At 39.8% G+C, this 24,111-nt stretch overlaps 1 protein-coding gene across 1 annotated transcript in view; it reads left to right on the forward strand.

Moving 5' to 3' along the window:
* Positions 1-24,111, forward strand: part of LOC308401152 (solute carrier family 12 member 9) — an 84,844-nt gene that overhangs the window by 53,515 nt on the left and 7,218 nt on the right. The window contains exon 10 of the mRNA XM_080889254.1: positions 14,639-14,831. Coding sequence (XP_080745380.1) covers positions 14,639-14,831 — 193 coding nt within the window. The remainder of the gene's footprint in view (positions 1-14,638; positions 14,832-24,111) is intronic.

The raw sequence follows: 24,111 nt of genomic DNA on the forward strand, positions 1-24,111 counted from the left end.
GTGTGTGTGTGTGTGTGTGTGTGTGTGTGTGTGTGTGTGTGTGTGTGTGTGTGTGTGTGTGTGTGTGTGTGTGTGTGAGAGAGAGAGAGAGAGAGTGTGTGTGCTGTGTTTGTATTCCTAGGATGCTTGCAGTGATTCTGATTTATAAAAGCTCCTGGAAACCATTCTCACATAACAGTAGCACAACTCTGTGTGTGTGTGTGTGTGTGTGTGTGTGTGTGTGCATGCACATCCCTGTCTCAATGACATCATGACACAGCCAGGCATTTGATTCGATCTGCAACTTTTTATGACTCATTTCATATTTTCTTTGTGAGGTGTTGATGGTGTCACACGAAAAATCTCTTGGAAAATCCAATAACCTGTATTATTGTGTTTTTTTATTTTTTTATTTTAAAGATTCATACTTTCTCCGCTGGCTGTGAAATACATTTCCAATGTGTTAACTGCCACTGTTTTTATTTGTTATGGGGGAAATGGAACTGTTTAAAAACCACACATCGCTTTATTGTTGTGACAAATTGCCTCCAGCGCTGCATTTGCCGTTATATATTCCTCTGCAGTGATAGTTGGAAATGAGGCAGAAGACATGTTAGAACACTTCTGCCCATATCAAGGACACATCAGTCAAGTGAAGCCGAAATCGGGATACAGCAGCAAACGTCAAACATACTGTATGTGAGGAAAAACAAAGAGGTTGATAAGTAATTCGTGTAATATTGGATCTGGGCGCAGTGGGATTTATTCAGCTGTTCTCTGAACATTTAGGTGCACAATATGAGTGGATTAAACTGATGGCTGCATATTGGAGCTGAGCACCACAATTATACTCCTGGAGAGCAGTTTAGGCATTGAATTCGTCACTTAAGGACATTCACACAGAAAGAGAGCACTTGTAAGATGATGTTCTTCAACAACAGTTGCTTCTATTTTCGATATTGAATGGAACCATTTATTCGCAATAGAACTATTGATCGGGACTCGGTGAAGGTCGAAGATGAAGCGATGCCTAGGAAAATAACAGAGAAATATCATTAGGTGCCCCTTCAGTGAGTCTGTCTGTCCTGTGGATGAACTCCCAACTCCATTGTACTGCATTGCAATAACAGTAGCTATGCTAATTGTTGTTCTGTTTTGCAGTATTGGTTCACATGGCGTAGCAACAAATGAAGCGGGCTTTCACTTACTGAAGCTCTTGTTCGCTCGACCCTGAAGCTTGCATTAAATCTTGTATCTCTAAAGCAGCAGAGATACAATCATTGCCAGCTGTTGTCCATGATGTTGGTGTTTGAGTGTGTCCGACTACAGTACAGCATCCTCTAGGGAGACAGCTGAGCTGTAAGGATTGCCACAGACTTTATCAGGGGTATAAGCTAGCTAGAAGCTGGCTAGTTAACAAAATAATTGCATGGGGATTTTTCACAAATAAACTGATTAAAAAAATAGAACTAAAATTTTACTAAACTTTTTGCCAAATACTAATAAAAAAAACTGATATGTCAGGAATCCCTCTGGTGATATTGTTTAGAGGCATGTGGCATGTTTTTTTCCAGCTTTTTCTTGCGTGCATACAATGTGTATTTACTGCAATCACAACAGAATAAGTCCATATCTATAAAATACCTAAGAATGTGTTCATAACTGCTTTGAATAGACTGATGTCCAGGCCCTTAAAGTGCAGAATTAAAAGTCTGTGTCCGTGAGAGAAAATTTTATTTGCCAGCATGTTGATGATTTTTCTGTAGGTCTCAGATAACTACAAAGAAGCAGCAGAAATATAGACAGATAGCAAGTGTCTTTAGTAACGTGTTTGACCTTAAAAATCTCAATCTGAAATCCCCATTTCTGAATATTACCTGCTGAGTCAAATGAAGTCAGTATGGCACAGAAAGGTTTTAGAAAGCTTCACGGATATAAAAGCATATTAACATGAAAAAAGGCAAGAAATCCAAACAAAGATTTTATATAAAATGTACATAAACAGAGACCCTGAGAAACAGAGACATGAAGCGAAAGAGAGACAGAAGCAGAAAAATGCAGAGAAATAACAGAAGGCTGATCTGATACTGATGAAGAAACTGTGCATCTGCTCTGTAGCTGTCTGCTCACTGAAGCTAGCTGAAGCTTCTCCTCTTAGACTTGGTAATCGCGACTTAGTAAGAACATCAGTTAAAAATGCACCTTTAATAGCTTCTTGTAAGTATCATTCAAGTTTGCTTCCCCAATATTTTAAGTTTGGCTATATTCCAGAAAGATAAAAAAAAAAAGCTACTTCCTCTTTTTATCTCTGGAAACTGCTGCACGACCAACATTTCAGCACTGGAGGATCTAAGCGTGTGAGTCGGTGCATAAACATGACAGACTGTCAGAAATGTAGCGTGATCTGAGGCCATTTGAGGTTTATATTCTGTAGGATACTTAGAGGTCAGTGAAACTCTGTTAAAATGGAGCTGATGTCCTCTTTATTTTGGTAATAGCCTTACTACAGAGTTCTGAATAAGCTCCAGCAAAAGCTACTGAAGCTTTGGAAATTCACTCAAAAGCATGTCTTCTATGGGGGAAAGTTTTCACTTTAAATTTTGGCAGAAATGTTTCAAAGCTGCGATTCCTTCATCGGTATTCTTCCAAATTAGCAATGGCTAACTGCCACAGGAGTGCACTGTGGACACCAGTACACACTGTATACTTTAGTGAACAACGGGTTGCTCAAAAGTGAGTGTGAGAGAATAAGTAGCTTTGAGTGTGCCACACTCAGTACCAAGTGTTTCCTCTGGTGCCCTCCATATAGAGTGCTGTGTGCTATCTGCTCATGCCTCGTTATCAATATGTGACCGCTGGCAAAGGCTACAGGACACAAAGTTAGCCTCAAAACTTTTCCCACTATCCCCTCTCTGTTGGCCGAGGGGACCAAGGCCTCCGGAGCTGATAAGATGATGTGTGTGTGTCGTCCCCCCCCCACTGTTAATTCCGTTAGTTCACTGTTGCTGTGTCACTGGGCAAATTTGAACGCCAGTTGTTTATGTGTTTATTCGTTCAATTTTTTTTTGTCTTTCTCTGTGCTGTCTCTCTCTGTGCTCTCTGTCTGGCTCTCTCCCACATCTCTTTCCAGGCGAAAAGAATTAAAAGCCATTTAGTGCTGTCTCTCCCCCTGAGAAATACTGTGTAATTAGCATAACTAATTTAGCAGAAATATTTCCCTTTCCCTTAAATTTGCTGTTGCGTAGGGGAGGGAAGGGGGCTGCAATTATGATGTAGCGGAAAAGATGCCTGCTTGTTAAGTGTGTGTGTGTGTGTGTGTGTGTGTGTGTCTATATGTGTGCGCGTGTGCATGTGTCTGCACAGAGAGAGTTAAGGTATGCAATTTTAGAGCCTGGGTGTTTGTCTGACATCCCCGTCACGCTTTCTGTTTTGTTTTTTTTGTTTTTTCTGATCACTGATGTGTGAGTGCATGTGTGCGCTTGCTTGCGTTCCCCTTTATTGGTGTGTGTTTGAAGCTTTATCTTTATTTATGCGTTTTTGTGGGAAGAGGCTTGTGTTGGCCGCAGCTTTATCAGCAATGGCCCCAGCTGCGTGGAGTGGTCCTGCTGCTGATGCTGCACAGGCACCAGCCACTTGGACTAGTGGCTTAAACGCGCATGAACACGTGCATGTAAAACACACACGCACACACACACACACACTGTATGGTAGGGTCACTGGCCAAGAATCAGGACTCGACTGTGTGCTCTGCATTGATGCCAAAGGGTGTTTATGGAAGGCATAGAACTCACAGATGCAGTGACCTTCAGTTAGACAAAAAACAAACTTTTACCAGCTTGTTGCCATGTGATGCCCAAATTACAACTGTGTTCTCTTTAATCGTCTTTGTAATAACGTGTAAATTGACAAGCCATCAGCTCCAAAAACAAAAGCTGGGTCAGTCCTTTGTCCAAATATGAGTCAGCCTGTGTTATTAAATGAGATTGGGGTAGTGTAAAAATCCAGATGGAAGGTCTGGATGAATGAGAAAAAATAGGTTGTTAGAGAGTCATTATCTGTTAATGGAGGGATCTGACTTGGTGATGGTCCAATATAAAGTTGCCTTACAAAATTCAGTTTATTGTACAAGAATAAAGCATAATTGGAACTAGATCTATATGTTTTATGTTATAAATCTGTATCAGAAAAGAGTGTGTAAGTTACACTTTTAAATTAATACATTAAAGTTAGCAGGCTAACCCCTGCAAGCTGCAGGTATCACTGTTAGAAAGAGACAGGGTGGCTGCTGTCAGCCTTCAGCAAATTACAAGATATCTGCCAAATTTTAGTCTGTTTTTAATTTAGTTGAGCTGTTGCTTTGTAAAACAACTGGGAGCTAGACGGGAGCACATGAACAGATACATTTTCTTTAGTTTTAAGTCAAGTCAAGTGGCTTTATTGTCATTTCAACCATGTGTAGTGGTAGAGTACACAGTGAAACGACACAGTGTTCCTACAAGACCATGGTGCTACATATGACATATAACAGACAATCAGCACAGGACTACAGGACTACAGGACTATGTGCAAAAATTGCAAAAAAAACCCAAAGCAAAGACAGTGCAGACACAACAGTGCAACAGAAATGTGCAAACGACTAAGCATTGTGCAAAAGGTTACTGGGTGTATGAAGGTGTGCATGTGTATGAGATGAAGAACAGTCAGTTTGCTTCTTAGGTGAATCAAAAGGTGGAAACGGTGTGACTTGCCCAAATGGGCAAGCAGCTTTACACTCAACTTGCCCAACATTTTTTTTTTTACAGGCCAACGGGCACTGTTTCATTTATTGTGTTGAAAGCTGACCTGTACTAACCTTCTACTGTTTGCCCTTAAATTCTATGGCAACCATTTGTGGTTAAACTGCATTTCAGGAGTTACAGAAAAGGAACACTGTCAGTTTTAAAGGAGACATGAAAAGTAAATGGTAAATGGACTGATTCGTATATAGCACTTTTCTACTCTCCTGGAGTACTCAAAGCGCTTTGTACAACACGCCCCATTCACACAAGCACTGTTTTCTATACTTGTCAGTGCTTTCAAACTAACACTCATGAACATTCATAGTCTGATGGGTGCATCGGAGAGCCAGTGGGGGTTAGTATCTTGCCCAAGGATATTTGGCATGCAGACTGGGGGGGAGCCAGGGATCGAACCACCAACCTTCCAATCAGCTGAAGACCTGCTCTACATCCTGAGCTAGAGCCACCCCCTGCTCAGCTATAAAATTGTTAAATAGTATCTTAAAATAATCAACATTTAACTCTATGGCATATGAAATGATACAGGAAGGATTTAATATGGAGGGGAATTGAGGAGAAACCTCGAGTAAATATTGTTAATAAGTCTATAATGAATTAACAAATATTGCAGACTTTAAGTGGAAGTGCCCATGTAATGCCTTTGATTTGTATATTTCAGAGCTGGTGGCATATTTTAAACTTTATTGTATTCTCAGTCTCATTTGGGTCCACAGAGGTGTAACAGGGGACAGAATCACAAAGCATAAAAACACTATTTGCTGTTTTTTACTCTCAATTTTAAGTATGCTCCCTGAATCAACTTTCATAGCCATATATATCACAAGAAGAGCTCTTTCCCTGAACATTGTTCCCTGCACAGTGTTACATTTATCTAACTCCCAGTGGAAATAATTGTTTAAACTTGTTTAACTTCTTCAAATGAAGGCTGGAAAAAATAACCCTTGCCACTTTTTGTGTTTCTTAGCTGAGGTCGAAGGACTCTTCTGATATGTGCCGAGAGTTACCAAATATAACAATAAAGGATTCTTCTTCTTCTTCTTCTTCTTCTTCTTCTTCTTCTTCTTCTTCTTCTTCTTCTTCTTCTTCTTCTTCTTCTTCTTCTTCTTCTTCATGGATTCTAACTTGGATATGGCAAATGAAAGGACACGGGGAGGAGCCAATGTAGGGGGGAATCAGTTGGAAACCTCCAGAGCAGTAAGATGAAGTTAGCATGGAAGTAACAACCACTGTAGTTCCTCTGGGTTTTGCTTGAGGATGCGTTAAAAAATGTTTTATAACCTTTGTCTATGCTTTTGCACACATGCAGTTTATGGATGCAGCTTGCCATTCAAGCTTGCTTGCATTAACTGTTAACTTAGCCATCCACCTTTTCAAGGTGCAAGGTACCTTCAAGCTTCAAAACAACAATATGGCAGCGGCTGAAACACTAATGATCAAGCTTCAAAATGTGAGTCCAAAACTAGCGGGTAACATAATGGCTACATCCATGTTTTTTCCTGTATACGGGCCGAATGGTACACACAATTCCCAGTACATGTTTTTTATTAATAGAAAACGTAGTTTCTACAATAGGAAATATTCAAAAATGTATGTTTGGTCATAAACCTTGGTGAAACAGCTGGGAAAAAAAACACAAACCATGACAAAGTAATTCAGAAAGGTATATCTAAAACACTTTGCAATTGCCGGCAAATATTATGTGGAAAGTTTATTTGCTGGTTTGTGAGTCATGTTACCGTCTTGCTAGTGTCACTTGGTTTTATTTAACTTTGGCTCCCATACTATCCTAGGCTGATGAAACTCAGTATCAGTAAGCAGCTGTATAATCATATTTTTAAAATGCAAAGTGGATTTCCGAGCTGGATTTTAAATGCAAGAGGACCTGGGAGTTTGGTGAAAATCTGTGTGAAACCCGGCCTGTAATTATTCCTTGGGTGGAGAGGGTGTAAAATTTCAGACATTGAAATTGCAGACAAAAGCATGTAATAGGGAAACACCCCACCACCTCTGAAAATAAAATCCTGTCCGAGGGAGACTTCTGCGAACGATATATTGAGGTATACACTTTAATGTTTGATCCGTTTCATCTTGAGTTTTATCAAGTGCTCCAATTTTCGATGAAAGGCTGATGCTGTAATGTACAGTGGATAACCTTTTGCAAATTGCCATTCATATTCAGCAACTGTGGAGTTCATTCAATTTTTATCAAAGCTACAGAATCCCATCACCATTCAAATGCACTTCAGTATCAGCAAGTGAACACATCACACTTCATAATGCCGTGACACTCTGGCTCTGACTCTAAACCCCTTCAGTGGAATAGTAAGTGGTGCCTCCGCCTGTTGTTGGTTCAGGCCATTATGCTCATCTCAGTACAAAACCAGGTCTAGCCAAGCACTAGAAATCCATCAGCATAGCAGTTACCTATTTACAAAAGCATTATTGTATTATGATTTGAAGGCTCTCTCCTGTTTTACAAATAACTGTTGCTCTCTAATTGCAGAAACATGCAGGACTCCCACATGACTTGGATAGCTTGTGTCAGAATTAGCTGGAGAGAAAATGATCTTATGTTACACATTTCAGCTTCCATGTTGCTTATTTAATTTATGTAAATTCATTCCAAAGTGATCACAATTAAGCTCATCAAGTTGCTTTCAGACAACATTAAGGGGAGCTCCTCTGCTGAATGCTTCCTTTCAGTTAGTGATGATACTGATTCAGTATAGTCGATACTCAGTTTACAGATGTTTTTTAAACTGATATTTGTTCATACATGAACACCGTCACTTTGTATCATACTTTGTGAAGTCAAGCCCAACATCACTAGTTTCTCTCGGCGGCCTTTTCAACCTGTGGAACCAAACTGTACAGTAGGATATCTGCTCTTCCTGTACTCAAATTCAAACTACATAATATCAGCCTGACCCAAAAGACTTGCTGATTCAGAACTGAGTATGGACAACAGGGACAGAAACTGATAGTGATTTGCTGTGACATATGTCAGAGTGTAGGATTTCTTACAGAAAGGCAGAGGCCTGTAATATGAGGGGGATTCAGAGCTTGTTAAGGTGACTTCAGCTTTAATCCTTGTTTTTCATCTTATTAAGGTCCATCACAGTGGTAACTTGCGTTCTGGAGCAGGTTATGTATGGATTAAGAGATCAACAACTGAAAGGTGACCTCACTATTCTTGAAAGATTCCATAGACCCTAATGTGCAGGCAGTAAGAAGATCTATAGGATTTACAGACCACCCTTTCTGGTTCTGAAGAACAACTGTATTCCTTGGATGTTGTTTTTTTTTTTTTTTTTATCTTAAAATGCAACACCTAGGGCTTGTATTGGATGACCTTTATGTATAAAGTTCATTTAACAGTTTTATACATAAGAGAGAGCTGATTTATACTCTTTGTCTGGTTCTTTACTCTTTTTTAACATTTTTACAGTTGCTGCTTATATTTCTAAAAGCAGTTAATAGAAGAACTGAGGTAATATAATCGATTGGAACTGTATGTTTATAGAGACTGAGATACTTCCAAGTAAATTAGCCGATAGTATTCACAATGACAGAAGTTATTTTTATGATAAGATAAAGTATTTTGGAATATGTTTAAAATAAAAGGTTACGGTCTAAATTTTTTCTGCTTATGCTATTATTGTTTAATTTGACAGGAAAACCAGAAGAGCTTGTTCACACGCATGATCTGAAGTTCTAGATGTGTTTGTAGAGTACAAACAAATTCAGCTATGAAATATAGCTGAATCATAGATTTGTACACCAGTGTTGTCCAATGTTTGCAGGAGATTGTCATTGGCCCCCCTTTGCTAGTGATGTTAGGTTATGAAAGCTGCAATTGATTGGGAATATTTTTTGATAGGACTTCAGACTTACTAATCGTGAACATGTAGAGACAAAAGATAAAACGGTGTGTTTTCTAATGAAGGTATTCAACAGCAGAAGAGAAAAACCTTAGTAGGACAGGACATACTATATTCCCTTCAAAGAAAATAGAAGAGATTTTAAGAAAAATAATGATGCAAAAAACTTATCCTGCCATGATTCTCTTGTTAAATTGCATGAAGAGTTTTCAGATAATATTCTGACTTCTGGTTGAACCTTTGCTCAGGTATCTCATATATCAAGCACTAAGAGGAAGCGGATGCAATTTACCAGGCTGATCCAATATCAAATGATCTAAGGTTTCTTAAGGTCAGTCCCGTCCCCACTGGTGTTGTGCCAGTGTTGGGGTGCTGCATGACGTAACGTCTCAAACTCACTGACCTCTTACTTAAAGAATCTGGCATCTTCTTCTCGCCTCCCCTTGGGAGTGTATGTGAGGAAGGATAACATTTCTGTCCCTACTTCTCAATTATGACGTGTCTTTTGGCTAAAGCCTGGCCCTCTCTCCCTCTCTCTCTCTCTCTGTCTTCATCATTCTGCGTTTTTTAATGTCTCTGGGGATTTGATTGGCAGCATTTTGCTGTGTCAGCTAAGTGACATCAGTTGCTTGAGAACAAGTGAGGCGGGGAGAAAGGGGAGCGTGCGAGGTGAGTGTACGAGGGGACCGTCGTCGCTGATGGTAAAGGGGGGAGGCAGACCGGGTGGGCAAGCTTTTATCGTAATTACACCAACTCTTCGATGAGATGAAGAGAAGGATTAGATGAGACAATTGTGGGCAACGCTGATGCTGAAGTGATCAGGTCAAGAGGAAATAAAAGCAAAGTTTGAAGACAGAAGGCCTGTATGGTACAACACTGGGAACAAGCTAGGAGGGAGCTGAAATATTAAGAAGATACCGTCCTCCAGCAAGTTCAAGTGTTTTACTGTTTCGTCTTCAAAATGGAGGCTTAACTTTCCCTAAAGTGTTAGTCATTAAACTCTAATGAAACCAGCGTTTTTGTAACTTAAACAGTTGCTAACCAGCCATCCATCAAATTCGGTGTGAGTTTCAGTTCCCCATGTTATTTCATTGCTCTTTTAAATGCTTCTGAGAATAGTATGTGTCGCTTTCCAGTGAATGAAGCCTTAGCTCGACTCTCCACTTAGTCCCTTTTTTTCTTATCCAAAAATCTTTCCTTATCCAAAAATGTCCAAAACAGGTACACAGTAACTGAATCCGGAATTATCGAAGGCTTACAAAGTTCAGTTAAAATGGATGCAGAGATTTAGAGGTCAAAAAACTGTGTGGCTCCACTCTGAACTCGCCTAACTTCCTGTCTCTGCCAGACTATCAAAATAAAAGTATACATTTTAAGCACAAGAAATTAAACTACAAACTTATTCCATTATTCCTGATATGTTAATCTGTAAGTATTACTTCCAATATAATACAACACTAAGCAAGTCCAAGATTCTTCCGGCGCCACTCCGAGCTGGCAGTGTCAACACAGAGTCCTTTTTTCTTTTTTTATACCAAATTTCCCCTTGTGGGACAATTAAAGGATTATTCTATTCTATTCTATTCTATTCTATTCTATTCCAAGCTATAACTTTATAGTTTTAATCATTAACCCAAATTATGTTAATCATATAAACTCCACAAACTGCAACTCAGCTGGTGTGACGTTGAGCGTTTCATTATTTCTGTTCTCACCAACCTGATGTGCACCTCATGACAAAAACCATAAACATCTTTCCCTAAAATTAGTTATGTCAAGTTATTTATTTACTCGCTTACCCTCTACCCCTGGATCAGCTGTTTGGAGTGTTTCCAACGGAGAAGTTGTTTCTGGTGAACAAAACTGAAGGATGTTTCTTCCATCTGTTCTACTTCTGCTTTTTAAATTTTCATTTGTCGGCTGTTGTAAATCCCGCTCATAAATTGGGCTTATGTTACTAGTGTTTTAGTCACGAGTATTTCTGGCAAATAGGCTGGATCTACTGACTCAGTTACACAGTTAAAAACTGTCATTATTGAGCCAGTACTAAGAAAATTTTTGCCTTAGCAATTTTTGGCTTTGAAAGATTTCACTTTCAGGTTTTTAATCTTAGACTTGCACACATTTCGCTTTGCTCCTTTGCCTTTAACAGCTTGACCAACAGAAAGACTAATGACTACCTCATGGCTGCTTCTTTCAGTTGAGCTCTGTGTTTGTCTTCTCTTTTAATTTAGCTTTCTGGTGGGCCCACCCCCCTGCCCTTCTCTCCGTACTTTAGCACTTCGCTGCATCGTTGTGTTCAGCAGTTGTTGCTTTTGTCTCTTACAAAGAGTCTAAATCTGTAAGTGAATCCAGGAAGGAAGCCCGCCGGTCATTTGAGCTGCTTTGTGTAATTACAGCTGGGACTATTTTAATGGCTGTTTATCCGCACAGCTTCAGTTATTGCAGGGAAATCGAGGTCAGTTACATGCTCCTCCAAAAATATGAGCATTTCCATCCTCTGTGCAGTTCCCAACTCCATGACCCTCCAACTCATTTCCACTTAAAACTAGTACAAAAATTCATGCAAGTATTTGTGGATGGAAGCCAGCTAATGTGTCCTTATGCATTCATGCATTCATATAAGAATTTATGCCCGATCACACAAACACTGAAAGGTCTAAAGCAGTAAGCAGCAGCAGCCTATTATCTATGTGTGCTGTTTGTTTTAATTGATCTTGTCACAGCATTAACGCCACATTAGTTTTGATGCTGCTGTGAAGTCACACATTAGGGAATGACTCTGATGTTTAATTATGGTTTGTCTAACATTGAGAGTGAGACATCACTTTTGGTTAAAAAAAAAAATCTTTAAAAAACACTTTAGCAAAATTATGGCAGATATTAAGTTGGCATAATTTCTAAAATATAGATATTGATTGAAGATTTTTCATTATGAGGTTTACTTAGCCAAGTAATTTAACCTGACTTAATTAAGGTAGTATAATCAAGGACAGATAATAGTATATTGCCCCCAAGAAATTTGCATCTCAAGCTGTTGGAGCATCAGGTAGGAACACAGAACCGAGGTAATGAGAGGCAGAAATTAAAATGTTATGATGTCAAAAGCTAAGATAGTTGCATAAAGACCTTGGTGATAAACCCTAAGGAGCACAATTTATTCCCTGTAAATTTTGTGTAGTTGATTTCTATAAAATTCATACTTTAGATGTTAGTGTTTTCCAAACAACTGGTAAGCATTCATGTATTTCATGTCTGTGAAAGTACAAAAGTCTCAGCAAGTGGGAATTCACGTGTCACTGAAATTCTCCAGTGAAACTCAGACAAATTAAATTCTTTTATGGCCGTAGCAGCTGTATAAAAGATTCCCTTAGCAGTGGTAAAAATGTGTCCAGTTTCCAGATGGCTCTTTCCCAGTTTTTATCTTCTTTGATACGATATATACTTAAAGAATCCATGGTAAGTAGCACAACTATACACTAGGCAAAGCAGAAGATCGCAACAATTATCAAGCAGTCTGAGGCCTGAGATTTTACTTCACAGCATATACACTCTTCATTACACTTTGCCAGTAGCAGGTTTGAACCCCTTTTGCTTTCAGAACTCCCATAATTTATCATGACACAGATTCAAGAAGGTACTGGACACACCTGAGAGATTTTGGATCATTTTGGTATGACTGGATCAGGCAGATGTCCACCACATCCCAAAAGTGCTCCTGTGGATTGACATTTGGTCACTGTGGAGTGTATTTGAATACAGTGATCTTATTTTCAAGTTTGAGATGATTTGAGCTTTATGATAAAAATGTGATATTCTGCTGGAACTAGCCATCAAAAGATGGTACACTGTGGTCATAAAGAGATGGAGATGGTCAGCAGCAACAACATTCAGGTAGGCTGTGACATTTAAATGATGCTCAGTTCATACTAAGGTGCCCAAAGTGTCCCATGAAAATATCCCACCAGCTTGAACCATTGACACAGGGAAGGATGGATCCACTCTTTATTGTTGTTTATGAAAAATTACTTTTTTAATGTTCTGTTCTCTCTTTGTTTTTGTTTTTTTTGCTTTTTTTTTTAAACACAGCATGCTTATACAGATTCAATTGTAAACAATTACTAGCATATGTGGACTTGTAAGCATGGAGACGGAAAAAAAGAAAAGAAAAGTAAAATAACTGAGGAGGTAAAAGAAAGTAGAAAAAAATAAATATATATATATGTATATAACAATAATGAATAAATAAATAATTGTTCTCTACTTTTTGATGAGTCTGTGTGAATTATAGCCTCAGTTTCCTGTTCTTAGCTGACAGGAGTGACAGCTGGCGTGGTCTTCTGCTGCTGTAGCCCATCTGCCTCAAGGTTTGACATGTTGTGCATTCAGAGATGCTCTTCTGCATGTCTTGGTTGTAACGAGTGGTTATTTGAGTTACTTTTGCCTTCCTATCAGCTTGAAGCAGTCTAACCATTCTTCTCTGACCTCTTGTATCAACACATTTTCACCCAGACAACTGCTGCTCACTGGATAGTTCCTATTTTTCAGACCATTTTCTGTACAAATCTTGACATGGCTATGTGGTAAAACCCCAGTAGATCAGCAGTTTCTGAAATACTGACTCAAATCACCTTTCTTCCCCATTCTGATGCTCGGTTTGAACTTCAGCAGCTTGTCTTCATCATGTGAACGTGTCTAAACGCATTCATTGGCTGTCATGTGATTGGCTGATTAGACATCCTTTAAAGTATTTATTTAAGTATTAAAAGCATAGTTGGTGTCTGATTAAATCAGCAGTTAGCAGTTGCTAACTCTAAAATTAGCAACTGCTAATTGCTAATAAAAATTGACTGGAGAATGGGAGCAGTACTATTCTGGCTGAGAATGTAATTCTTTGCTCCTGCCAGACATTACTCATTCAGTAGGGCCTTCCCTTAGTTATCTTTCTCAGCCCAAGTACATGTACAGCCATGTTAGGAGAATCTTCATTCCATTGCAGCTGCTGTTTCACTAAACTCCTTGGTGGTTTGTTAAATCCTTCTCATTTTAAAGAACATTCTGACATTTTGGGAAATCTTTCTTCAGAGGTGTGAGATGGAAGCTGGTCACTAACAAAAGGTTTGTCTGACTGTATCCTCTGAAGGAGTCCAATCAAACAGCGACGCACAAATGGAACATGCTGTTTATTACGTGGGATTCAGAATTTTACAGACATTTCAGACGGTCTGTTTGTGTTGCCCTTGTTTATAAAATGTCAATTTTAAAGTGTAAAGTAGGCCTTCGCAATGTCTGTTTTTTCATACATCTAATTTCACTGGGCTCTGCAGTAGAAGCGTATTTGCATTTTTAAAAAGCCAAACCAAAGCTATGCTGCTATTGATAGAAGTTATTGTGAAAGGGAGATTGGCAGTTTAAATCTGTACCCCTTACACAGCCAGAACTTTGTAGAGCTCACCCACCTTTATTTCAATGCAACTAAACTTTAAATACTCTGAAACAGTTTACTATAGTTGGTTTACAAGTGTCTACTTATTTGTTTGGTTGGTAATTTCAGAAAAACCTTATACCCTATAGTACCATCTGAACTTAGTTTAGATTATGTGAATGCATTCAGTGCAGACCAAGCACACTTGGTCTCCTTTTGAATGAACTTGGGAAACAAGTAAAAAGAAACAGGCATAGAGCAGAGAGTTAAACTGCGTTTGTTTCCTGCAGGGTTTTTTCTCTCGTTTCTCAAGGCTTGATTTGAAAGCAAAGCAATATCTCATCTTTAGAATATTAGAAGAGTCAAAACCATTTAGTTAGTAAGAAAATAGTAATGAGTATTAAGTTAGAAAACAATTTTTTAAAAAAAGCACAAATATCCCTCCAGTATTGAATGACTTCAGAGGTTTGCAGTCTGTTTTTCTGGAGGGCTGGTGGGGGGGTGGCTAATATTCTAATGTGGTGCTCTCTTCACCACCCTTGTTTTCTCCCCAGGCCCACCTTTCGTTATTTCACCTGGCACACATGCATATTGGGCATCATCGGTTGCGCCATCATGATGTTCCTCATCAATGCCATCTACGCCTCGGCCAGCATCGCCTTCATGCTCCTGCTGCTTCTGCTGATTCACTACCTCAGTCCCACCTCCAGCTGGGGCTACATCAGCCAGGCTCTCATTTTCCACCAGGTCTGACACACACACACAAACACACACTCAGTATTGCCTTGTCATTACTATAGCAACTAAAATCTCATCCCCTCAGCTTTACAAGAGCCCGTACCTCTGCCAAGCAACCATTCTATCAGGTTTATAGAGACACACAAACGAATACAAACACAGACAGTTCTCCGCTGCCTCTCCTCAGCCAATGATTTTGCATTTAGCAGACAAACACACACATTTTCCCCTCTCTCTTTTCTCACTCATGCCGCCTTGTCATCCCTACAGCAGCTATCTGTCACCTTTATATCAGGCTTAGCAGACACACACACACACACACCTACATCTATTCCCCCGCAAAGCTCTTTACATTTATGACACTGATACACACAAACAGAGCTTTACATCATCCAGCTCTTCATGTCCTCTAGCGGGCCAGCCTGTTGCTCTCAAGGAGACAGCTCACCGTTGCCAGGACGGCCCACAGCCGAGTGGGGGAGTCATTGCCAAGGCTGCAGAGAGGGTGTCTGGGTTTGCCACTCGCTTGTCAGGAGGCAGAACATGATTACAACCACTTAACTTATTGCACTTTTCCTCCAAATCCTCACCACCCCCTTTTCCCATTTTCTTCTAGTATCATCTCCTCCCACTTCTGCAGTTTCTCTTACACAAGACACAACACTGAGGCAGCAGCTACTCTCAAGTAATTCAATTGGCCACCCTTGATAGCTCTGTTTACCAGAATGGTGGTGATAGGTACGGATGAGGGCTGAAGACTGGTTTATTTAAACCTGCACTTAGCTGGTCAGTCATATTACTGCTTTGTCAGTAGTTGAATAATATTTAAAATGTATTTTAACATATCATCAGTCAATCTATGAATCTCTATTCCATTATTAAACACTCAATCTATGTGTAGTTATTATTATAATAATTATGTAAAGTCCTTTGTTATAGTTTTTAATCCATATAATAGCTACCATAGCTTTTTACCCCTCAGCTGTAAAAGGCTGATGGGCGGGCTGTTGCCGTTGACACCAGAGTTCATCAGTGTGATAATTTGAGAACCAGGTGGTGTACGATTTTCAAATTAGTACCATAGGTACATTAATCTCAGTGACTTCAACTTCAAGGTTAAAGTTAGAGGTCAAATTTTCTAAAACTCTGAACACAATAACTCAAACGAGGTGACAAAGGATTTTCATCCCACAGGTGAAGCTACTAGAAATCTTAGACATCTTCAAATCCCACATGGGGGCTGGCCATTAGGGAATGATATTGCATCACTTTTCAGATCTGGCAACTACATCCACTTTTTGTTTACAGTCTTTGGCTGTAATTCATATTTTTAAAAACAGCTTGGCTGACAGTCAGTTAGAATTCCAGTGTTTTTGTTGTTGTTTTGTTATGTCATTATAAAATTAAGTGACCTGTTAAATCACAATGTGTTTGAATATTTATCCAGCGCAAAATTGATTTGACACTCTAGATAAACATTGCCATTGCGAATGTCATCTTTAATGCCAATAGGCTGCTGGCAAACAACGAGGTACTTATATCAGTGCATCCGCACTTATTTCCAAATATCTAAAATGTAAGTCATAAACCCTTTGAATACTCATTTCACAAATGAGCCTCAGCTTGGCCCTCCGAGCTTTCAAACCTCCCCAGGCAAAGAGCGCAAATGATTATACTGATGGGCTCAGCAGAGGAGACCATACATGCACATTTACTGAGCTCATGCATACACTTGTCCAATGCTCCTGCACCCTCGAGTAGTAACCAGTGTGGCGGTCTGCCAGCTGGGTGACATTGAAGCAAAGCAACAAAAACAAAACACAGCATTCTACAACGACAGCAACAGCAACAAAAAAATCTCAATTGGAGATAACAAGCAGCTGACAACAGAGTTTAGGAAAGAAAGTGAGAGGAGAAAAAGACAAACTGAGGCACCAAAGCCTGATGGTATCATGGGAAAAGAAAGAAGGAAGCAGGAATATAAGGAGGGAGTGGGGTTGAGTGATTGAGAAACTAAGTGATGGATGAGACCGAAGCGACAGTGAAATGATGATAGTCTGATGGATGAGAAGATGGGAAAATGGAGAGATAAAGGAAGACAGATGATTAGATGAGTGGAGGCAGTTGGACGCTGCCTCTGGGACCATGTTTTGTGTGTGTGTGTGTTTTACAGCAAAAAAACAAAAACAAGTGTGACAATCATGATATAATAATGCTGGTTGCATCCTCAAGTTTTGATTGATAGTCATGTACACACAAACATAAACTCAGCAGCTTGAGCTGAACTTGGATTGTTAAGACAGTCGTTATTGTCAGAGGCTTTTTCGAGGCCTTTTCAGGCTAAACTCCAGCTGCAGCACAAGAGTGATTATAGTCCATAAAATGAAGCACACCCTGAAAGTACTTTTAAGTGGAAGCCATTTTAACTATTTTAGGATATTCTCAAGTGAAGTTTTCCATTTGTCTGTTTTATAGTCACCCTGCAAGTGTCTGAATGTATTTAAAGGTTTTCAAACTATTTTTTTCCTCCCCAACTTTCCTTTTATACCAGGAACACCAATTTTAACCATAGACTGCAAATAAAAGCTACTGTTATGCCATCGATTGGCATTTTGAAACTTCTACAATAGCAGCAGTCGCTGTTGCCATGTCCGTTTTTTGGAGCCAGAATATTTGGACCAGAGGGTGGTGTGCTAAATAGAGATGTTCCTGGCAGCTGACTAAACGGGGAAAAAAATTACTAACCGACTAGTCTAAAACTAAATAACACTCAGATATGGGCGACCGTGGGTCAGGGGGTTGGGAAGCGCCTCTGTAACCGGAAGGTCGTCGGTTCGATCCCCGGGCTCTCAGAGGGGCTGCAATATGGCAGCCTCGCTTCTGTCCGTCTGCCCCAGGGCAGCTGTGGCTACAACTGTAGCTTGCTTCCGCCAGTGTATGAATGTGAGAGTGAATGAATAGTGGAATTGTAAGGCACTTTGGGTGCCTTGCAAAGCGCTATATAAATGCAATCCATTATTATTATATCAAGCTGAATTTGTGAATCGATTAATGGAAAATGTCAAAATCAATCTAAACAAAGGCATTTGAAGCCATTAATCACATTCTTCAGTAATGAATCATACTGCTTAACTGAGCGGCACCTCGCGTCACACATTATCAACATTGCACGTCGTATTTCAAACAAACAGTCTCTTTGTGAAATATGATATTAAATTGATTTCTTTTTTTTTGTGATCAACATTTTATTGATTTACAACAGGGTTGGGGGTGTACAGACATATACAGCACGACTGTAAACTGCAGTAGCAAAGCAAACATTGGTCACAAGGCATGGGGACAGGAAAGAAAAAACACAAAAACACACAGTTACAACCAGTTCTTGCCTCTTCCAGGAGATAACTTTGGATGAGAAGATTTTCCAAGCTTCGACAGTCGTGGGTCGAGCTTTATTTAATTTTGCTGTGGTATGTTCAAGATTAATGATACGGATAAGACATCGTATCCAGAATGATTCCATACAAATGTCAGGACTGAACTATTGCTTTGTAATTTTCTTCTTTGCGGATGTGAATCCGGCGAACAACATTTTGCATTGTATTTGTTTTAAGGAGATTTCAGAGGTATCATTGAGGAGACAAAGACCAGGATTGGGGATATAAAAAAACTTCCAGCACCTCAGATAACACAGAGTTCACAAAGACCCAAAAATTGGATATAACTGGACAGTCTCATAACATGTGTAAGAACGTGCCTGGTGACGAATCATTGCATATGTGACAGTGATATGTATCCTGTAGTTTCATCTGGAATCTCTTATAGGGTGTAATGTATGTTCTGTGTATGGTTTTGAAATGAATTAGTTGATGTGCCTGGTTCCTAAATCGATTTCTTTACTATAAAAAAAGTCCATGTATTTTAAAAATATCCGAAAAACTGATAAACTGCGGCTGAAAAGTGTGGTGCATTATGAACGCTGTTCAAAGATTCATGACAACTACTGTCTAAAACAACAAAATGATAAATCATCCACCTGTTTTCTTCACCCATCTGGAGTTGGGTAACGGGGGCAGCAGCCTAAGCAGAGAAGCCGAAACCTCACTCTTGTCAGTCCCCTACTCCAGCTTATCTGGAGGAACATCGAGGCATTCCCAGACCAGATGTAAGAATAGATGTAATCTCTCCAGCTCGTCCTCGGCTAGCCCCTGGCCTCCTCCCAGTAGGCCAACCCTGGCTAAAACATCTTAACCTTATGCCTCAGCTGTCTCCTTTCAATGTGGAGGAGCAGCAACTCTGCTCTGAACTTCTCTCGAATTATTGAATTCCTCTTTCGAGAGCCCCTCCACCCTTTGGAAATCGCTCATTTCCCTGCAATCTCATTTCTCAGTGATGCTCCATCTGGTGGCACATCGCTGCATAACATTTAGAACACAGCAATTTAAAGTATTTCAGCATCAATTAAAATGATAGCAATCGGATTAAATGCCAATACGTCTGGTACTGACTAGTGACAATAGCGTGGTCAACTGGTCACACACGTCCCTAGTTTTAAGTTATCCACTAATGTTGGCAAGATTGGTTTATTAGGTGCATCCATAACCTTGACAGGTTCAAAATACATAGATGTGTATGTGCTAATTAGTGTTAAGTAACAGATAATAAAATACTATAACTTCACTCACCAGAACTGAAGCACAAACATTTTTCATTTGTTGTACCGCATACCAGTCCATAATATTTGTCAGATAATTAGAGTACACCAGTCCTTCCTTCAGGCTTTGTTGGTGTCCAAATACATAGAAAGAAAATTCACCCACCTTATACTTTTTGAAGGTGATGATATCTGTACAGACCCAAATATTTCTTCCTTTCTTTCTTTTTTTTAATCAGAGTGTAATCATTTCTATTTAATGCTGTGAAGTTGGGCAGTGACTGGAATGTCTTTGCTTTTTCAGCCAGCCCCAATTGGTCAGTAGAGGAACAGCAGTCTTGTCACATTTTCCTTTTCAGCCCTGAAATTGCTCCTTGGTTTTAACACTCAAAACTCCAAAAAGTCTGAAGAAAAGCATGGAATTGTCCATTACCATTTTCTATCATAGAGATAAATTGGGCTGCGTAGGATGCAGCTTTAACATGTCATCAGAGTTAATGATCAATATGTAGTCAGCGTTAATCATTGCTGTTTAGTCCTAATGTTTGGTTCTACTCAGCTGCATTTCCTTAATGGTACCTTGAGCCAATTTTATCAACGTGAATCCTGATGATGGCTGCATGATTGCTTGCATTGTAAAATATAATAATATATATAATATATATAATTCTAATACACTCTGGCATTTAAGTGTACATTCATAAGCAGCAGCACATGGGCACATTTTTCACAGTAACAGTCTGAATGACACACATCTATACTAGAGATGGCACGATACCACTTTTTTATGTCCGATACCGATATCATAAATTTGGATATCTGCCGATACCGATATGAATCCGATATAGTGTTTTTTAATCAACAAAACTGTTTTTTTAAATATCTTGCTGCATTTTGTATAAGTTCATACTCAAGTTTAAAACAACAACTACACTAAAGCTATTCTGTTATACCTGTATGCAAAAAAAAATATTTCATAGTTCAGCAATACTGATCAATCTAATAAACTTAAACCTACACCATCCTCCCTATTCTGGTATTTTAAAGAGTACTTAGCAGAAATATTAAGCAACCTAACTAATAGGGTTCCAACTCCCAGCAACAACAAAAATAAATAAATAAAAAATAGGGAACCACCCCTCACGCTCCACCTCATGATGCTTAATCGACGTAATCAACCTTAATTTGATGCAGTGTGAAAAAAAATGCACAGAAATCAATTATTTTTTTCAATATATTAAAATATTAAATAGATTCAACATCTTTCTTCAACAAAATTGCAGACTGCACAGATGGTACCTTCCCAAAGGAAAAAGTACTATAGCTTACTAGGGTATATTAGACTTAATAGTCACTATATACAGTAATTGACTTCTATTCATTTTACATCAAATTAAAACTTTGGGTGTCAGATAATTATTTATTAAAAGCTCGACATTTTAAATGAGAATAAGAAAGAAAAGTATGTCTTTGTGCCCCCTTTTCCCTGTTAATGCCCTATCGGCCCCCCTGGCTAAACTTTGCTAGATCCGCCCCTGCACAGTTACCAGCGTCAGCTACGTAGAAAAAGATCCTCGAGTAGAAAGTAATATTAAATAAATTCTAACAGCAGCTGATCAAGCTTAAACGTGCTGCTGTTGTTCAACCGCTGGTTTGCTCTTTCTGGTGCAAAGTGGGCCAAAAACAAACAAGAGACACGGACTCGCGACAGAAAAGCCGATCAGCTGATCATTAAGCAGTTTCATGATTGAAGTAGCAGCAAGAGGAGGAAGTCGCTCCATATATCGCTTGTTAAGCTTAACGCAGGAATGCTTTACAAACATTCAGAGATGGACTTACACACTTGCTTTACTTCTCTCGGGGATAACTTTGTCGGAGATGAAATGCCGGGTTGCTAGCGAAGCTCCACATGCTATCCAGACCACCACAGGTCCTGCATGCCACAGCCGCTCTATCACGTGATGCATACTGCTCCGACGTGCTAACGTTCTGAGGTGGGTTACGGCGTGTTGCAAGTTTTGTGAGGTGCTTTCGTGATATTTAATGGATCGGATTACATTTTTTATTTTTCTCCGATATCCGATCCAGTAATTTAGGTCAGTATCGGACCGATACCGATACGTAATATCGGATCGGTCCATCTCTAATCTATACATGCATATAAACATCTTAACATGTCTGACTATTCTATACTTGGGCGGCCGTGGCTCAGGGGGTTGGGAAGCGTATCTGTAACCAGAAGGTTGCCGGTTCGATCCCCGGACTCTCTGTCCTGGTCATTGTGTCCTTGGGCAAGACACTTTACCCTACCGCCTACTGGTGTTGGCCAGAGGGGCCGATGGCGCGATATGGCAGCCTCGCTTCTGTCAGTCTGCCCCAGGGCAGCTGTGGCTACAACCGTAGCTTGCCTCCACCAGTGTGTGAATGTGAGAGTGAATGAATAGTGGCATTGTAAAGCGCTTTGGGTGCCTTGAAAAGCGCTATATAAATCCAATCCATTATTATTATTATTATTATTATTCAATGAATGGATCTGGACTAGTGGTTATATAGCCTTTTTCTAGTTTTAGAGACCACTTCCACCATACATTTATAGAGTACTTTATTCTATACACTATAAATACTTTATCTACCTCTCATCCATGGCAACAAAACCATGGCAGTGTCTGGTACAGGGACATGTGTGGATCAGGCTTTAGTTGAACTGGGATCCCTGGTCCTGTGGGAACTTCATCACTGGTCACTGCTACAAGCTGTAGAACAGACCTTCCCAAAGTGTGGGGCCCCATTGCAGGGGGGGCGCAGCATGAAAAGGGGAAAAAAAAACAACGCTTGGACACTGCTAGCACGGGGCTCCGACACAAACGCAAAGCAGGAGATGAAGCATCGCATCGCTGAATATGTTTCCAAACCAACTTCATTCTAAGCCAAAGACTAGAAAATCTGGTGAAGCATATCTTCCCTTTGGTTTCACCTGCACAGGCATTTTTTGAAAAATGTATTGATAGCAATGTTGAATATTAATACACAGGAAAAAAACAAGTACATGTAAAATAATTACACAGTGACGCCTCTGAATTCTAAATGGAGGGACAGTAACTGCATGTGTGTATGTAAGCGTATAAAACCTGAAGATAGAGACAAAATACTGTTAATCTGACTATCTGCCATTCTGCAATTCATCTCATGTAAACAATAACGTGGCGCACAGCGTGACGTGGAAAACGTTGCGTGACGAACTCCGTATTCCTCGTCCACATATAAACCCAAAAAAGGAGTTTTAAAAAATCTCAGTTTTCGGTGATTCCAAACGCTGTTTACATGTGGACGAAACAGCTGCGTTTTCAAAATCACGTGCAGACGCAGCGTAAAAGAGTTAGTAGTTTATTTTCTTACTACCTGCAGATTACTTGTATTTGCTTAATTGTTTACTAAATGTTTGAGGTGTGAAATAAACTGCAATGGGGCAAAATATGGGTGTGTGTGGTTGGAGGATGTGTTTGTGCGTGTGTGCGCGCGCAAGGGGGGAGAATATTTTTCTTGTAAAACAAAGGGGGGCCCAGTAAAAAAAGGTTTGGGAAGCACTGCTTTAGAAGAAAGCGGGCTTCTGTTGTTGAAGAAGTTGCTAAAAAATCTTTCTAAAGATGACTGCCTGTACAGATGGTAGAGGAATGAAATTCATAGTTTCTGAAACCTTCCTTAATGTACCTCATGCTAAATCTCAGGACCAATAAAAGTCAATTTTCCTTGATGCCAAAAAAAACAGACACAGAAAAGTGAGCAAAACACATACAGTGGGGCAAAAAAGTATTTAGTCAGCCACCGATTGTGCAAGTTCCCCCACTTAAAATGATGACAGAGGTCAGTAATTTGCACCAGAGGTACACTTCAACTGTGAGAGACAGAATGTGAAAAAAAAATCCATGAATCCACATGGTAGGATTTGTAAAGAATTTATTCGTAAATCAGGGTGGAAAATAAGTATTTGGTCACCTCAAACAAGGAAAATCTCTGGCTCTCACAGACCTGTAACGTCTTCTGTAAGAAGCTTTTCTGTCCCCCACTCGTTACCTGTATGAATGGCACCTGTTTGAACTCATCATCTGTATAAAAGACACCTGTCCACAGCCTCAAACAGTCAGACTCCAAACTCCGCCATGGCCAAGACCAAAGAGCTTTCGAAGGACACCAGGAAAAGTATTGTAGACCTGCACCAGACTGGGAAGAGTGAATCTACAATAGGCAAGCAGCTTGGTGTGAAAAAATCAACTGTGGGAGCAATCATCAGAAAATGGAAGACATACAAGACCACTGATAATCTCCCTCGATCTGGGGCTCCACGCAAGATCTCATCCCGTGGGGTCAAAATGATCATGAGAACGGTGAGCAAAGATCCCAGAACCACACGGGGGGACCTGGTGAATGTCCTGCAGAGAGCTGGGACCAAAGTAACAAAGGCCACCATCAGTAACACACTACAACGGCAGGGAATCAAATCCCGCAGTGCCAGACGTGTTCCGCTGCTGAAGCCAGTGCATGTCCAGGCCCGTCTGAAGTTTGCCAGAGAGCACATGGATGATACAGCAGAGGATTGGGAGAATGTCATGTGGTCAGATGAAACCAAAGTAGAACTTTTTG

Source organism: Rhamphochromis sp. 'chilingali' (assembly GCF_963969265.1).
Source record: "Rhamphochromis sp. 'chilingali' genome assembly, chromosome: 8".
NCBI lineage: Eukaryota > Metazoa > Chordata > Actinopteri > Cichliformes > Cichlidae > Rhamphochromis > Rhamphochromis sp. 'chilingali'.